At 38.1% G+C, this 18,750-nt stretch overlaps 1 protein-coding gene across 2 annotated transcripts; it reads left to right on the top strand.

The window, feature by feature from the left end:
* The first annotated feature begins 3,013 nt into the window (after positions 1–3,013).
* Positions 3,014–18,400, top strand: LOC121257848 (trihelix transcription factor GT-1-like). 2 transcript variants are annotated; one of them, XM_041159096.1, is made up of 5 exons: positions 3,014–3,728; positions 15,536–15,574; positions 16,976–17,107; positions 17,396–17,620; positions 17,887–18,400. In XM_041159096.1, exons 1-5 carry the CDS (start codon positions 3,167–3,169, stop codon positions 17,901–17,903), a joined length of 975 nt encoding a protein of 324 aa, XP_041015030.1. In that variant the 5' UTR covers positions 3,014–3,166; the 3' UTR covers positions 17,904–18,400. The 2 variants fall into 2 exon arrangements, with proteins under 2 accessions (XP_041015030.1, XP_041015029.1); XM_041159095.1 differs by having other exon boundaries at positions 3,016–3,728; positions 17,910–18,400.
* Positions 18,401–18,750: the final 350 nt, after the last annotated feature.

The following is an 18,750-nucleotide window of genomic DNA, read 5'->3' as shown; positions in this document are numbered from 1 at the left end:
ATGAGCTTAAACAAGCTTCCCAACGGTGGCATTTAAAGTTTAATAATATTATTATTACTTTTGGATTTAAGGAATATGTTGTTGAACTATATATATATGTGGTCTTGATGTACTTTGAAATAAAAGATATGGGAGGGGTATCGTTCGTAATTGGAATAAAAACTTTACGAGATCGAAAATGAGCAATGTTAGAATCAAAGTTTTAAAATCTGTCACGTTTCAAAACAAAGGGTCTGGTAGTGAAGTAATTTAAAGAACATGTTGAAGGAATGTGTCTTTTATCTTTGGGCTCGTTTACATAGTGAAATGAGATATTTTTAGATGAGTTGAATAAAATATTATTAGAATATTATTTTTTAATATTATTATTGTTAATAAGTATTATTTTTATGTGATTTTTATCACTATTTTATTTATGAAAAGTATAATTTTCCATTCAATACTATTGATTTTATTTATTTCACCATATTTTTATTTATTTTATTGAATTTGAAGGAATGAAAAGATTTAGTACAAAATGAGAGTATTTTAGTACAAAAGAAGATACTACAGATCCAGACTAATGAGAGGTAGCAAGATCTGCAGAGAGCCGATGAGACTTGGGCGAGGAGCCTTGTTTCGTGGGCAGCAAAGAGATTTCTCTCGCCCAAAGGCGAGAAGACTTAGCTCTCGGTAGGCAAGGAAACTCACACCAGAAGGCATGTAAATTTGGCAACAAGGCTCTAGGTGGTTAGATTGGGTGGTTAGTCTAAACGAGCAACTTAAGAGACTAACCTAAAAGATATCGTGGGGAACAACTAGAAAAGGCGATATGAGTCTTTCATCCTCGTCGGGAGTCGTTCCACTCGGTAGGTAAAGAGAGGGCTGTGTGGTCTTTGTGACCTTCACGCCCGTTCATTTGTGACCTCCACGCTAGTTATATTTAGCATATACGACATTTACTCGGTGTGATAATACCTCTCTACCAGAATCAATCTGCTGCTGACTACCAAATCCGAGTTCCACAATCAATCTATTGGCGACCAAATCCTCCCAAACCCTACAATTCAAGCCGCATATCACTGAATTTTCTATTTTAGATAATCCTATTATTCTTGGGATAATTCCTTTTATGCTAACATTTATCTTTAGAAACTATTTTCTAGATCTTTAGGTAAGATTTTAGCAGCAGTTATCTTGTTTTCATATTTAAATTTTGACATTTATTTAATCCCGTCTTGTGGGATAAATGTGTAAAGTTCTAAATTGGAGTAGAGAATTTTTATGTTTTAGAGTCTGAGTTTGAATTTAGAGTTCCAGAATTTATTCTTAAAGTGTTCTTTTAAGAAGGTGGCACTGGAGGTCAGAGGCAAGAGCAGCATGTTTCATCAACCGATTTCAACGAAGAACACCAGTTTTATTCTTTTTCTTTTTAATTTCATTATGAACTAATTCTATTTTCTAGAGTTTTGATGTAGTCTAGCATTGAACACACAATTTATATTTCAAGTTATTTTATTTTCAATATTTCTATGATTGAGTATTTATTTCTTGTTCTTACAATTTTCTGGCTAATTATTGTTCAATCTTTTGGATTGTAATGAGACCGAAATGTGATTTGTGATTAAAACTCTAGTATTAAACACTATTAGTTGAGCGAAAGTAGAGATACTTTACCGTGACTAGTATGATTTTCAAGAAAAATAAAAAAAAACTTAATGAGTCTCCAATTAATTAATTCACATCGAGATATGAAATTATTAGTTAGAGATATTTTTGGTATTGTTGGAGAGAAAATATTGAATAGTTAATGGATTTTTATCATCAACTTGGGATAATTGAGATTCTATAACAAGGAATAATAAATTGGGTGAGATTTGTTAGGTGAAGTCAAATACTGTAGATCTATTCTTATTATTTTTAAAATCTTAATTTTATTGTTCTTTTCTTCAATTTAATAAACCATTTTTCAAATTCGGTTTTCTAAATTGTAATTAATTTAGTCAATTTTAATATTCAATAGCATAATTATTTCCTGTGAGTTCGATAACCGTTTTCTTTAAAATACTTTACTACTTTTTACGATTTTGTGCACTTACAGATATATTTTTATGCGAACAATTGTTTTGAGATTTGAAAAAGTTGAATTGTTTATTATATTTTGTGTGTAAATTTGAAAAAGTTGAACGATAAGATGAGATAAGGAGAGATAAGATAAGATGATTTCTGTATCCAAATGAACCATCGAGAATGTATGAAGTTACAAATATTATAATACATGTTAAATGATAATGTCTGAATGTGCCTTGTCATGTAAATTGACATATAAGATCAATTGAGAAAAATAAATGGATACATTTCGTCGTTTCACTTTTTAATATAACACTTTTGATAAATTTCTAATTCTAAACTCCCTTTTCAAATACTTAATTTTTTTTTATAATAAAGTTAAAAATAAGAAATACGAATTATTCGTATTTATTCAAATTGAGCTGAATTATAAATTAGTTTTATTATTTAATAATCAATTATAATTTTATATTTTGACTTTAGAGGACACATGGACTCAAAATCAAATTTTTGTCAAACTGATCCAAACGACTTGTGAATAATGTTGTTTATTTAGTACAATGGTCTCTTTTATTAAAGGAAAATGCTACTCTTTCGCTGAGGACTCCGTAAGATTTTTTTATTTAATGATTAAAGAAATATGTTTTAATGATATTATAAATTTTTAAATTTTTTTAAAAAATATTTAAAATATATGTTAAAAAAAAACATACAAAATACACTAGCGAGTTGCAAAACTGTGGCCATAGATTTGTTAAAGAAATAATATTGAGAGAAGTAACTGTTTGAAAGCAGCTACTTTGCACATTTTATATGACATCATTCTAACTATCCATTTTAAAAAAAGAAGTTAATAGATTGTAGCGTATATATTATATGCACCGTTACAGTAGATACTATATAGCGACTTGGACAGTTGTCTTATTTTGTTAAAACGCCCTAACTTACAGATTCTGCTAATTAAAGTGAAACCAGTAATCCTTAGGAATGAACTATTTATTACTCTCACATCCCATCCGAATCTCCTCCTCGTTCAACCCCATCTTCCTCTAAACGCTGACGACCCCACTCCCTCTCAGACGAAAGCACGAAGTGCCTGTTTCATAGAAGAACAACCATGTACTTGTCCGAGAAGCCCCGTCCCATCGATTTCTACAAAGAGGAAGGCCCCCGCGACATGATTATCGAGGTCGTCACTAATGCTGACCTGCCACCTCACCACCACCAGCCTCACCCTCACCCCCACCACCAGCAGATGATCCTCGGCGATAGCAGCGGTGGCGACGAGGACCATGAGGTCGAGGTCGAGGTCGAGGTCAAGGCCCCCAAGAAGCGCGCTGAGACCTGGGTCCAGGACGAAACACGTAGCTTAATCGCTATGCGCCGTGAGATGGACGGTTTGTTTAACATCTCCAAGTCGAACAAGCATTTGTGGGAGCAGATTTCCTCGAAGATGAGGGAAAAGGGGTTCGATCGCTCTCCGACGATGTGCACCGACAAGTGGCGGAATTTGCTCAAGGAATTCAAGAAGGCTAAGCACCAGGATCGGGGGAGTGGGTCAGCCAAGATGTCGTATTACAAGGAAATTGAGGACATTTTGAGGGAGAGGAGTAAGAATGCGCAGTACAAGAGCCCCACGCCGCCTAAAGTTGATGCCTTTATACAGTTCTCGGATAAAGGTATGGACTTAACCTCTGTTTCATGCTTCTTTCTTTTGGAAGAATCGGAATTGGGTACGAACCGAAAATACTCTGTTGTACAAAAATTCCGATGCTTCATGGTGGGTTATTCCAGTTCTTTGAAATATTACTTAAATAGCTGGTGTATAAGCATTGCCAGGGTAGTGCTTCCTGTCCTAAGAAACGATTCTCTTAGAAGCTACGATACGAGGATTTTGAAATGGGTTTTATTGACTAGTGTATGGTGTCTTATAAAGGTTTGCAATGAGTGCTCATCAGAACGTTTGTTTTACTTTTACCTTACAAAGAAAAAATAAACCCTCAAAGTTGCTATTTTCAGTGCTTGGTGCATTCTGCAAAATTAGATAGGAACATCATGACTCTTTCTGCAAGCTGAGACGTAAACTTAAGAGTGTGGACTGAAAAGATACACCGCTTACTTTGGATATGCAGAGAGCCACTTACTTTAGAAATTAAATGGGGAGGGGATTGTGTGTAGGGATATAGAGGTCGCTCTGTGGTGAGAGTATGATTTTCTAGTTTTTAATTAGTAGATCAATATACTCTGAATTTAGAATTATTGTCTTCTTGATTTCCTAGGGCATATCATGAGGAGGATTACACACTAGCATTCATTTATCTTCCATGATTTCTTGATTACCCTGGCCCCTTTACATTTTTTTTGGCCTGAAATCTTATATTTCATTGCATAAGTTTCAATTCATCTCTCGATGCCACTTTTTATATATATATATATATATATAGCTAAGTGATGTTACTTTAAGGATTTTTTTTTTTTTTTTTTGTAAGTGATGTTACTTTGGGAAATAGTGTAGAGATGGAGGGAGGCATCATGGATCGAGAGGCTTTTTGAGGAGATGGAGGTTTTTCAAGTAGTGAAAGCGTTCAATAGTGAAAAGACACGGGGCTTGGATGGGTTCTCTATGGCTTTCTTTCAAGCTTGCTGCCATGGTTTTTTTTTTTTTTTTTTTTTTTTTTACAAGTAGAAAATGTTTTACTTATATTAAAATAGACATGACTCAAATATACAGGAAGTATGCCAGAGAATGCAACTAATGAAGAGTTAGAAGTAAATACAAGGAAAGCCATGGAAATTGAGACCATTAAAATCTATAGCTATGGCCCACATAAATAAGGTCTTTAAAAAGAAATGCTTAAGCTCTTCAAAAGAGCAATTCTGATCTTTGAAGTTCCGACCATTTCTTTCCCTCCAAATACACCACAATGAGCAAGTATGTACCATCTTCCACACAACTGCAATCTAGAAAATTCCCTTAAGACCTCTCAACTAGCTAGGAGATCAACCACCTTCCTAGGCATAACCCTCGTTAGTCCAACTCCGCTGAAGAAAATCATTTCATAAGGCCCTGGCTAAGTTTGTCACAGTGGAGGAATAAGTGATCCACTGATTCACCACCATTTTTACACATACAACACCAATCAATTATGATAGTCCCACGTTTTCTTAAATTGTCCGTGGGCAAGATCTTCCCTAATGATATAGTCCAAGCAAAAAATGTTGCCTTACGAGGTGCCTTGCTTTTTCAAATACACTTCCAAGGGAAGTGATCTTTGGCATGTTATGAAGGTAGATATTATGCGAGTGTTACAAGATTGTTTCATGATCTTATTGCTAATGGAAAGTTTGAAAAAAGTCTGAGTGCCATCTTAATTGCTAATGTGGCTAATTGCTTAGAGAAGTTGTTGCAAGACTTTTTTTTTTGTTGATAAGTAAGAAGTTGCTGCAAGACTATGAAGTATACATGAGATGAATCTAATTACAAGCTAAGTGTTGTGAAAAATAGCACACAAGTCATTAAAACTAGTCCCATTCAATACAATAGCTGAAGCCCAAAGTAACAATGTATGAAAGAAAAAGTCCCTAAACCCTCCTGATGAGCATTCCCTATTATCAAAACAACGATCATTCCTCTTGTCCCAAGTACACCACATTAAACATAGAGACACCATATTCCAAACAGCCACGATTTGACGATTGCCCCGAATTCCTCTCCAACTTGACAATAAATCTACCACCCTCCTAGGCATTACCCTTGCAATACCAAGCCTAGTGAAGATTTCATCCCATTAAGCCTTAACTACTTCACAATGAAGAAGAAGATGATCTGTCGATTCTCCGTTCTTTTACACATGAAACACCAATCTATTATATGAAGGTCACACTTTCTTAGCTTATCAGTAGTCAATATTTTCCCATGGGCGGCCAGCCAGCCAAAGAAAGCAATCTTGAGAAGAACATTACTCCTCCAAATGCACTTCCAAGGGAAAACAACGGAAGAATGGGTCGACATAACTAGGATCGGACCGAAAAGTTCTTATTCCCCGAATGAGTCCAAAGCAACCTATCCTTCCCCAGCCTTTATATGTACTGTAAAATTCAGTAATGTCCCCACCTCCCAATCCTGGACAGCTCTAATAAACCTCACAGACCATTGAAGAGAACCAATAGAAATGTCCATGTTATCAGCCATTGAGGCACCCTTATCCAACGTAATCCTATAAGGAGAAAGGAAATCGTTCTTCAAGGCAACATCACCACACCAAATATCATACTAGAATCTGATTCATGTTCCCCTTCCCACCTCGAATCTGAAATTACTAAAGAAATCTTCCCATCCATTCCAGATAAATTTCCAAACTCCCACATCATATGCCCCTCTTACTTCATTTGAGCACCATCGTCCTAAAATACTCCCATATTTAACATCAATAACATTCCTCCAAAGAGCATCCCCTTCCCGATGATACCGCCATAACCATTTTTCTAATAGAGCATTATTGAAGGTTCTTAACTTTCTAACCCCCAAACCATCACAAGATAAAGGGGTACAGATCTTATCCCACCTAATCAAATGGAATTTTTTCTCATCCTCTAAACCTCCCCACAAGAAATCACGAAAAATCTTCTACAATCTATTTGCTACCCCTGTAGGCAAAGGAAATAAAGATAGAAAGTATGTTGGGAGGTTGGATAATGTGTTCTTGATTAAGGTGATTCTACCACCTTTAGACAAATAAATCCTCTTCCAACCTGTCAATCTACATTCGATCTTTTCAACAATCCCATCCCACATTGCCTTGGATTTTTGAGGAGCCTCCAAGGGAAAACCATGATACTTCATGGGGACACTTTGCAGCCCAAGATAGCAGCTAATTCGCCTAAATTATTAACCAAGCCAACAAGAACCATTTCAGATTTTGATAAATTCACCTTAAGGCTGGAGGCAACTTCAAAACAAAGCAAAATAGCCCTCAAGGAATGAATTTGGTCGGGATTCGGCTCACAAAGAATTAGAGTGTCATTAGCAAAGAGGAGATGAGAGACATTTAAGCTACCATTCGATGAACCGTTCACCGAGAAACCCGAGATAAAGCCCTTATCCGCCACCACCTTCAACATTCTAATCAACACATCCATTACCAAAATGAACTAGAAAGGAGATAAATGGTTTCTTTGTCTCAAGCTTCGAGAGCTATTAAAGAAACCTTCAGGAGTGTCATTAACCAAAGTCGAGAATATGATGACTGTGATGCAATGTTTCATCCACTAACACCATCTCTCCCCAAAACCATACCTACCAAGTATATACACCAAAAAATCCCAATTAACATGATTAAAAGCCTTCTCCATAACCAATTTACATAGAATACCTAGGGCATCAACTCTGACTTTACTTTCCAAGCATTGATTAGCAATGAGGATTGAGTCAAGGATTTGTCTACCCTTAACAAAGGCATTTTGTGACTTCGAGATGATCTTCCCCATAGCTTCACTCAACCAACTAGCTAGAACTTTTGAAATGATCTTGTATGCCCCACTCACTAGACTTATGGGACGGAAGTCTCTCACCTCCACTGACCGTGCCCTTTCTGGAATAAGGGCAATGAATGAAGCGTTAAGACTTTTCTCAAATTTCATTAACGAGTGAATTACAAGAAAAACCTTATTATGTCCTCCCTAACAATGTCCCAACAAGCCTAAAAGAAAGCCATTGTGAAGCCATCTGGACCCGATGCTTTGTCTTTGTCCATCCCTCTTAACACACTAAGCACCTCATCCTCTTCAAACGATCTCTCCAACAAAGTTGTGCTTGGCTGATCGATCGAATAAAAACCAGCCCGTCAACCTTAGGCCTCCAATGGTATTGCTCCGTGAGAAGCTTATCATAAATGTGAACAATGTCATCCTTAATTTTAGCGCTGTCCGACCCTACCTTCCGAATGAAGAACCTCAATGACATTATTGCTTTGGTGGGAGTTAGCTACTTTATAGAAAACCTTTGTGCTTCTGTCCCCTTCCTTCAGCCAAAGAGCCTGAGATTTTTGTCTCCAAGAAATCTCCTCCATAAGAGTGATTTTTTCCAACTCAGTCACAACAACTATTTTCCTAGCCTTGTCTTCAACCGAGAGGGCTCCATCAACCTTTTTTTCATCAAAAAACTGCAGCTCCTGAAAAAGAATATTCCGCTGAGCATTAATGTTCCCAAATACTTCCATATTCCATTTTTTCAAATATTTTTTCAGGGCTTTAAATTTCCAACCCAAAACAAAACTAGGAGTGCCTGAAAATTGATATGAAGACCACCATGATCTAACCTTGTCTGTAAACCCATCTACCTTCAACCACATATTCTCAAATTTAAAATATCTCCACCCCTCGTGAAGACCCTCACAATCCAATAAGAGGGGAAAATGATCAAAGCATAGTATAGGAAGGTTTTTTTTTAATAGGTTAGGAAAGTAAGCCTCCCAAGAAGGAGAGACAATAAATCTGTCCAACCTAGACCAAGCCTTCCCATTAGACCAAGTGATGTCTCCAGCCAAAGGTAGATCAACCAAATCCAACTAAAAAATTAGAGCTGAGAAGTCAGCCATGGCCGAACCAATAATAGAGTCCCCCGACCTTTTACTTGGAAATAGAGTGATGTTTAAATCCCCTCCAATAGACCACGGGCCATCCCACCAACTGCACAAACCAGCAATCTCATCCCAAAGGAAGCCTTCTATTACTGTCATCATTAGGCCCGTATACTCTAGCAAAACCCCACCCAAAACCATCTTTCACATTCATGAAAGAACAAGCCACCAAAAATTCACCAACATACTCCACCAAATTAACTACTATCTTATCCCACATCACTATAACAGCTCTTGAGGCACCCTTGGAAGCAAGGGAGGCCCATCCCGCATAAAGAGCAACCCCACAAACTTCCTAATTATTTTTCTATCAATAATTTTCAACTTAGTCTCCTGCAAACAAATTACGTCAACCTTTCATTTCTGGATCATATTCTTCACTCGGAGGAGCTTGCTCAGGTCATTCAATCCCCGAACATTCCATGAAAGAATCTTTTAGGCTTTATAAAACGCCAGGATTCACCCCATCTTTGTGCGTCCTCCCCCTACTAGCAATTCTTTCTCTTGCATTAATTGATAGAACAAGAAAGTCTCTTAAGCTCCCTTTCTTTTTTAGAGGCATATTTGGCTAAAAGAGGTTGTCCTGCTTCAATGGCAATAATAATAGCTTTAAACTAATCTTCGAAACCTTCACAAGAAATCTCTACACAATTGCGAATTTCATCTACCTTTTGAAGGACCCAGTTTGAATGTAAACCAGCCCATAAAGGCATTGGAGGCAAAGAATAGATAGGGCTAGGCTCGTCCCCAGAATCCTCCAATTCATTTAAAGAAGCACCAACCCCAGACTCCTTGCAAACCAACTGTAGTTCAGACCCATCCAATGACCCATCATTCGAGAGCACCTCATCATCTGAAAGGGTCCTATCCTCTTCTTCCAAAGTACACAAAACCTTGGAAGGAACCTCAACAGATGTAGCTACAACTGAAGGTGACCGTATAACATTAGCGGCATCATAGGTAGATGATTGAGGGAAGTCAAAAGGCTGTGAAGGACCATTATTGCCCTGAGGATAGGTAGAAACTCTGATCCTAGCCAACCCATCTGAAGTCATCAACTCTTCGCAAGCTGTTTACCCCTATCGAAGCCGAAAATTACTACTCATTTCAAACCGGAAGGTTGCCGGCAACTAGCGACCCTTTCTGTGTTGACGACAAGCTGTCGGCAGCCTGAGGATAGACAACAACTTCAATCCGAGCCAACCCAGCTGATGTTGTCGCCTCGTCGCAGTTGTGCACCACTGTCGAGACTAGGAACTGCACCCTATTTGGAATCAGAGGGTTGTTGGCGGCTGGCGACACTTCCTGGACGTCGGCAAGGTGACTAGAGCAACCGTCGGGGAGCTTGAAGCTCTCGAGCCCGAGATAGATGGCTCTCGAGCCCGATATAGTCTATTTGCCCACTACTTAGGATGGACGGGTCTAAGAATTGGCCCCCAAATGTTTAGGCCCTGCCAACCAATGTTCGGGCCCTGCCCTTTCAACTTGGTATTTCTTGGATCTGGCCCATCAACACAGTCTGTGTTTATTTTAGGCTTCTTCATAGGCCTAGGCAACCCACAACCCAAACCCATAACTAGGCCCAAACCCCTATCAACTTTATTCATCAGATCACTAACCTCCTCCATGACTCCTGACAGCTGAGCTCTGATAGCCCACAAGACCCCTTCTACTTCGCCCGCCCTCGAGCACCCGTCAGAGTACCCCCCACCACCCATGCCAGACTAAACAAAATGACAATTGGCCACAGGTGGAGCAAGCCTACGGCTGCTATCACCTTCACCCTTAACTCCTTAACTCATATTCCGATTCTTGTCAACCACCACAAAAGTGCTGCTCCTTGTCGTAGAGCATGCCGGTGACCTCAAAACCGAAGCGTATGAGGCACCTTTGGAAGGGAAGGACCTCCCCACATTCATCCCACTGTTAGACTCCCCTCCTCGTTTAAACAGAGAATGTTGAGGGTGAGAAACCTTCAATCTGTTTGCATTCTCAAAAATAGGAGCTTTAAAGCCAACGACCAATCTAATGTAATACGCAAATCCTTCCCATCCATTGCCCTTTGAACCTTCAGGGATAACCAAAAAACCACTCCTCCTACCATTCCCGAACTCAGCCAGTTGCAAAAAACAACCCTTGGAGTTAGCTTGGCATTGAATGTTGAGAACTTTGTTATCCATCCTCAGTTTTCTAAAGAAACAACCAGTTGAGAACGTTCACGCTAGAAAAAATCTAGGCATTCCTCCGCCATCTTTTCCACCCATAAAGCCGACGACCCACTTAAGGAAATAAACATAACCATCCTTCTACTTCTTTAGGTAATACAAATGTTGTTACCGCCCTCTTTCGAAAATCCGAAGGTTTTTTATTCCACCCTTAATCGCCTATCACCCTCCATCAGAGCAACTCTAGAGAGGAAAAGGAATGAAAGGAGATTTTCGACGAGAAGCGACGTAAAATTAGAAGGGTAAAGGAGTAGAAAGAAGACTAAACTGAGAAGGGAGATTAACTCCAACGAGAAGCATTGGAGATGGAATTAGGTATGCACATGAGAACATAGAGAATTTTTACGTGCGGACATGAGAACAAGATAAGTTTTAGAGAGGATCCTTTCTATTAATAATATTGTTTACTATAGTTGTATTGTGGTTAGCACACCCGCTGCTAGACTTCTGGTGGGTGGTTTGGGAGTTTGGACGCTACTCCCTTTCAATCTTGCACTTTTGGGGCTTGGCTTTGGCGTTATCATAATGATCAATAGGCCTTGTGCATGGTAGTTGTAGATTCTAAACATGGATGTTGGTGTGGTGGGTGGTGCTTTGACAAGGTCCAAGGACTTTACAGGTTGGGTTATAGAAGAATATAAGAAAAGGGTGGGGGAAGTTTCCTATCCATGGTAGATTTGAGGCGGGTGATAGATTCTGAATCATATTTGGCATGATTGGTGGTCTGTAGATAGGACTCTAGGATAATTTACCAGTCTTGTACAATATTGCTTGTGCTAAGGATGGTTATGTGATGCATTTGGAGATATCTAGTGATTTCCCTCTCTGAAATGTGAACTTTAGAAGAAACAACTCAAGACTGGGAGGCAGATGCCTTCAATAAATTTTTTAATCAGTTGCATTTCACAAGTTTGGGAAGAGGAATTGAAGATAAGTTTCTTTGGTCCCCTTCCGAGAAAGGAATGTTCACCTTTAGTTCTTTCTATAATGCCCTTGTCCCTCATGATAACAATTCCTTTCCTCTGAAAAGTAATTGGCGGACTAGGGTGCATTTGAAAGCTTCGTTTTTTTTTTTTTTTTTTTTTTGTATGGACAGCCTATTGAGGAAAAACTCTCACCATGGGTAATCTCAAGAAAAGACACAATATGATGATTGATTGGTACTGCTTGTGGAAGAGGAGTGGAGAGTTTGTTGTTCACCTTTTACTCAATTGTGAGTTTGTAGTATTTTGTGGGGTGTTTTCTTTTTTCGATGGGTTGGATTAGCTTGAGTCATACCTAGAAAAATAGTGGATCTTTTTATTATTGGAGAGGGTTAGGATTGTGCCTGCAGATTGTCGTAGACTGGAAGATGGTTCCTACTTGCCTAGTATGGTATATATGGAGGGAAATGTACCATAAGAATTTTGAGATCGTGAACGGACTCTAAAAGATCTCATGACATTGGAAAGGAGATAGGTTAGAATTGCCTCTCAAGCCAAGCCTGCATTTGGAATTGGTAGAGAAGCCATCAATCAAGACTAGGTTGCTGCCATCTTGCGCTAAGGAAGTGATGGATATGATATGGAGCCCAATTTTTGTAATGTTGAATCTACACCTGGATAAGGCACCATCAAAAACCCCAACAAATGGGTCCAGTCCATAACCCCCACCTAAAAAAGAAAAAGAAAAAGAAAAAGAAAAATAAATATAATTGCATTTCACGCTCCAAAATTTCTGATGTCAATTAGGTCTGGTTTGGATAGTGAGATGAGATGAGATAATATTTGAATAGTAGTGAAATGGTTTGTGAATAGTAATGAAATTGTTTGAGTTTAGATTTTTATGGGGTTTTGGGAAAGGAGAGAAAAAAAGTTGAATAAAAATATTATTAAGTTAAAATATTGTTATAATATAATTTTTTAATATTATTTTTGTTTTGGGATTTAAAAAAATTGTAATGATTATGGTAATGATTAGATGAAAATATTGAAAATTTGAAATTGAAAAGTGTTTGTGTTTTTGGTGTTAGGATATTGAGATAAGATTGGATGAGATGGGGGAGGCTTCATCCTCTAGCCCTATTTGCGGATGCAAAGTTCATAGAAGTGTTTTTTAAAAAGTAATACAATATTATTAGAAAATGCAACTCAAGCACACGGGATGAATGGAAGAAATATCACCTAAGTATGAACTAAAGGGAAAACAAAGGCATAAAATCAAGATGATTAGAATAGCTAGGACTATTTTGGGCTGATATCCAAGAAAAAGAGTTTTTAACACAATGGTCTGAGTTTGTTCACCGTCTTCTTGCAATTTCTACATTTCGAGCGTTACGTTCATTTCAATGGACAACGGGAGACATAAATGGGACCAATCGCCAAACTTCTGCTTTGCCATGACCAACATTCTGATTTCTCCAGCATGCCAACAACTCTACCACCCTTTGAGGTATCTCCCAATCAACCAATCAGCACCAAAAAGATGGAATACCAAGGTCCATATATTTTGCGCAATTTGATAGTGCAGCAATAAACAATCAATTGTTCCCCACTCTTATTGCACTTGCAGCACCGATCCAATACGAAGATTCTCCTCCTCAAATTTTCCATAGGGTCCTCCCTGGTGCAGCAGTCCACACAAATAATGCCACCCTCATTGACTTTTGCTCCGCCAAATGCCTTTCCAAGGAAAGGGTATATGCAGGGTGTAATTTTACTGATAAAAAAAAGTTCTGACCTCAAATTATTATTTTGGATCAATCATGGTTTAGCTCGTGAGTCATGTGGTCTTGATGGGAATGAATTCCATGATTTCTAATATTTAAGCCCCTTTTATTTTACGCTTGAATCAAGTGCTTCGTCTTGCTATTGATGCCCTTGCTGTTGTATTATACCCCCTTCTGGCTATATGAAGTACTCCTGTCTTTCTCAATTCCTCCTATTCACAATGATGATAGTTAACAAAGAGGATGCAGATATTCCATGGAAGACCGATCTTCCGTAGCATTTCTTCATATTATATGTCCTAAATCTGTCTTTATCAGCTATCTGTTAAGGTTAGACTTCTTTATCTGATTTAGGACAGATTTAGAGAAACCTTTTTTGAGTTTTGTGGTGGGCTATGGGGCTGAAAGTCGGGGTTTTAGCTCTAGGGAATATAGATAGGGTTAAAGGCTAAAGAAGACTTTTTAAGAGAGCAGCTTGCAGGGATTTTTCTCGTGGCAACAAGACTTGACGTTTTTGAAGTTTCTGTAAGGTTTTATTTTGTTTGTTATGGTATGGAAAGGTAAGTTCAGGTTTAAGGATTTGAAATATCTCAGCTGCATCAGGGCTGAACGTGAACTTGGCCAAGTCAGAAGTAGTGTCAGTGACGTTCCTAATGTGGAGAGTATGGCGTCCATCTTGGGTTGTAAGATATCTCAGATGTCCATGAAATATCTTGGCCTCCCATTTGGCCCTACGTTCAAATCGAAAGCTATTTGGGATGATGTTCTAGAAAAAATGGAGTTAATTGAAATTAGCTAGTTGGAAGACAATGTATCTATCCAAAGGGGGTAGGGTGACCCTAATCAAAAGCACTCTTTCCAATTTGCCAACTTATTTCCTCACATTATTTCCCCTCCTCGCCATGGTGGCCCATCACATGGAGAAACTACACCGTGATTTTTTTTTTTTTGGGGGGGATAAATGATGAGTTCAAAATTCCACTTGGTGAAATGGGCCACAATTTACTCTCCCATTTTTCAACAAAGCTTTGCTTGGCAAATGGTTATGGAGATGCACAAGATTGGGAAATTGAAGTTTTTTCGGCGTTCTTTGACCATGTGTACTCCACCTGATTGTTGGGGGGAGGTGAAGACAAGATATTTTTGTTCCCCTCTAAGAAAGGGATATTCATAGTCTGATCCTTCTACCACACCATCACCATCACCACGCACCACAAATTCATTTCCATAGAAGAGCTTTTGGAAGAGAAAGGCATCTCTAAAGGCAGCATTTTATGTATGGACGGTTTCATTGGGGAAGATTCTCACTCTAGACAACTAGCGGAAACGTAGAATCATAGTCACGGATTGGTGTTGTATGTGCAAGAAGAGCGGAATGAAGTTTTTGCTTGATTGGGATTAGCTTGTTTGATGCTGAGAAGAGTAAGTGACCTCCTAGCTTCTTGGAGAAGTATTTGGGGAAACTCTCAAATTGCATCCATATGGAAGTTGGTACCAATATGCTTATGGTGGTGCATTTGGAGGGAGAAAAAAGATAGAAGCTTTGAAGACCAAGAGCGGTCAATGGATGAGCTTAGATCTTTGTTTTTCAATACGTTACTCCATTGGTCAATTGTAATTGATTTTCATTGCATGATTTCCTTGTATCACTAAACTAGCACGCCTAGGCGTTGCTCTTGTATATGTCCCATACACCTGGGCTATTGCCTACTCTTTTGATCAATAAAAATTTATTTACCAATAAAAAAAAAAAGAACTATCTGGAAAACGAACTCTTTATTGAACTTTATAGGAAGATGTTAATATGCATTTTATCTCGTTATACATGCCATTTTGAAAACTTCAATCTATCTTGGTATGTAGGGAAGTAATGTAATAGGCAACCCAATTGATTGACTTGTTTTGTGCTCATGCAGGTATTGAGGATGCTAGCATTTCTTTTGGACCTGTGGAAGGTATGGATACATTTGATTGTCACTATTCTAATTATTATTTACGATCAATAAAATCTTATTTACCGATCAAAACAAAAAAATTATTCTATATTTGTTTCTCATGTATTTACTCTTGTTTGGATGCTTTTGTTTTGGTGGCCTCTGACTAGTGTAGGATCTGTCATTCTAATGAACTTTTGGATGATCAGCTCTTTGTTGTGTGAGGAAAGAGAGAGAGGGGGGGGGGGGGTTCTCGTTGCATGGGCATGCTTGTGTTCATATTTTAGTCTGCTATTAAATATGTCAGTTGGTTTGAGGGAATCCCTGATAATAAAATAAACCATCTATCTATGAATTTTGAATATTATTGTATTTGTTTTTCTTTTCATGTCAAAGGAATTGTGAAATAAGATACTATGAGCCATTATTATCTCGGTAGATTTAGTCGCGTGTTTGTTTTCCATTAGTTGAATTAGTCGCAATTTAAGACAAGAAATCTGTGCCTTGGAAACACCCCCCCCCCCCCCCCCCCCCCCCCCCTTCACTTCCCCCTTTTTTTAATAAAAAAAAGTGGCGGTTGTATGTAGGAGGCGAAAAGAAGGTGATGATATGAACTGCATCTCTCAGACCTGGGAAGAACTTTATGGTCCTCTAATATCACTTTTGAACAGTTAAACTTGTTATTACAGAAGTTCCTTTGCCTCCATTGTTTGCGTTTTTCAATTATCAATGAGAATTGAAATTCCCTTTTCAATGGAAATAAAGCATGTTGAGAAATTTGAGTAAGAGAACAAGAATCAGATATTGGGGGAAAAATTATTTTTTCCTCCACTATTTGTCTATCCTCAAAACAAATATCAACTTGCATTTCCTGATATGAACATCTATTGGAGGGTACTAGATGTAATTATGAAAAGTTCTCTTGATCATCTCCTGGTGCTTCTGTCTAGGTTTCTCTAAGTTGTGATTATATATTTTCTTAATCCTCTCGCGCATCCTCTTACAGTTATAAGATCTAATTCACTTCAATAAACCAAAAAAATCCCTCAAGGTCTATAGACAGGACACAAGCTCCTGGACACTATTGCCTTGATCATAGTTTCATCTTCTCGTGTTAATCATGTGTGTGTCATACATGCTGAGACCTGAAGAGTTTGAAGCAAAGCAGTCATCTGAATTCTGTGCATCAGGGATTTATCTGTTAGATTTTCTTGTACAGCTTTTTTCTGTGCGGTTTTTTTCTTATTACTAATTTTACAAGATTATTTGTTGTTTTTTTGGGGGGGACGTGAGAAAACATCACACTTTCAAAATTAGTTCGTGTTTTAGTATTGTCCTAGTGTGGTTATGTTTCCTTTTTTTCTTTTTTCTGTTCATCACAAAGAAAATGTGTTATCTCAAGTTTAAGATCTTCATGTGTAGCTACTGGAAGGCCGACACTAAATCTTGAGAGACGTTTAGATCATGATGGACATCCTCTTGCCATTACCACAGCTGATGCAGTTGCTGCAAGTGGAGTTCCTCCTTGGAGTTGGAGAGAGACTCCTGGAAATGGTAACTTTTCTGTTAAATCTGACTGTAATAAAACTGGGTTAACATATATTTATTGTAATCTCTCCTTCAAATGTGCACCATGGATGATTGCCATTGGTTTATAGCAAAATAGAAAAAAAAAATTGTAAGCAGTTTTTTCTACGTATGAATGCCCTTCGTTTGATGTATGCCCAAGTGAGTGTGGTCGAGGCCAGTACTATGAATCATGAGATTGTGGCTCACATATTATTTTGGAATAATGCAAAGCAAATGATTCTATACGTTAATGCAGCTTTCTATTTTTGGCAGGCGGGGAAAGTCAGTCTTATTGTGGAAGGGTCATAACAGTCAAGTGCGGGGATTACACTAGAAGGATTGGCATTGATGGCACTGCAGATGCCATCAAGGAGGCAATTAAATGTGCTTTTAGGCTACGAACTAGACGTGCCTTTTGGTTGGAGGATGAGGACCAGATAGTCCGAACTCTTGACCGGGATATGCCTTTGGGAAATTATACACTTCATCTTGATGAAGGTACAGTGATCCGTTTGTGGTTTTCATAGAGTAACCAATATGGTTCTGATTTTATTTTATTTTTGTAGTAAGATCCCAAATATACATATATATATATATATTATGGGATAAATTGTTAATACTTTCGAAGTTCACGACAAGCCTTGTGGGCATTTAGCCATGTCGATTATGACTTGGATGAATCATTAATCTACTTCGTCCCCTTTTTAGTTCAATTTTTCGATGCTAAGCAGGTCTTTTCCCCTTTTTGGTTTGGGGCTAAGCAGAAATGTTGAACTCCTAATTGCAGGATTGGCCATTAAAGTCTGTCTTTATGACGAGTCTGATCACATACAAGTGCATACCGAAGAGAGGAGTTTTTACACTGAAGATGATTACCATAATTTTCTGTCCCACAGGGGCTGGTCATCTCTTAGGGAGTTTGATGGGTATAGGAACATTGATAATATGGATGATCTTCGACCCGGCGCTATATACCGTGGTATGAGTTGAAGACAGGTCCGTCACCATGGAGTTTTTACTTTTGTTCTGTTTCAATCTTGAGTGCCACAATGGTTTGGAACCGTAGTGCTGAGTTTGTATATAATGCTGTTCTACTCTATTTGCTTATAAGCATTAAGCAGTAGAGGGACTTTTGTGTCAGGTGTAAGGTGTTGTATGTTCTATGGTAGAACATGGAAAAGCTCATTGTACAAATTCTGATCCTTACGGATTGTATAGCCTGGTCACCTTATTTATGTAAATATGTATTTTCAATGACATCTGGGTGATTCCAAGTTATTTATTGTTTTTGGTTTGTTTGTAGATATTCTAAAAAAATAAATTTACAAACTCAGGTAAGTTAGATGTGATATGTCAAGTTGTAAAACAATCCAATGTCACGCATCAAGCTACATTAATGTGAGTTTACTTTTTATAAAATTCATTTGTAGACCTACTTCTCTTCTCTTATTGGTTACGAGTTTCTACTCGCTGTGTTTGGATAATGCCTCGAATTATGGATCCCCTGCATTTTCTTTGAAGTTAGTTCTACATGGCGTTCCGTCACCGCTTCTAAAATGAGGAGAAATTCTATGCATCAGTTATTATTCATTTTCATACTCCATGTTTATAATTTTTTTTTTCAGAGT

Source organism: Juglans microcarpa x Juglans regia, chromosome 3S, assembly GCF_004785595.1.
Source record: "Juglans microcarpa x Juglans regia isolate MS1-56 chromosome 3S, Jm3101_v1.0, whole genome shotgun sequence".
Lineage (NCBI taxonomy): Eukaryota > Viridiplantae > Streptophyta > Magnoliopsida > Fagales > Juglandaceae > Juglans > Juglans microcarpa x Juglans regia.
Note: the sequence above shows the minus strand (reverse complement) of the source record. Positions and strands in the feature narration are given on the sequence as shown.

Excerpts from the sequence above, each read along its gene's own strand:
- LOC121257848 (XM_041159095.1), top strand. The coding sequence starts at position 3,167 with ATGTACTTGTCCGAGAAGCCCCGTCCCATCGATTTCTACAAAGAGGAA. Across the intron at positions 3,729-15,535 it reads TATACAGTTCTCGGATAAAG|GTATTGAGGATGCTAGCATT; the intron begins GTATGGACTTAA and ends GTGCTCATGCAG. Across the intron at positions 17,108-17,395 it reads GAGAGAGACTCCTGGAAATG|GCGGGGAAAGTCAGTCTTAT; the intron begins GTAACTTTTCTG and ends TATTTTTGGCAG.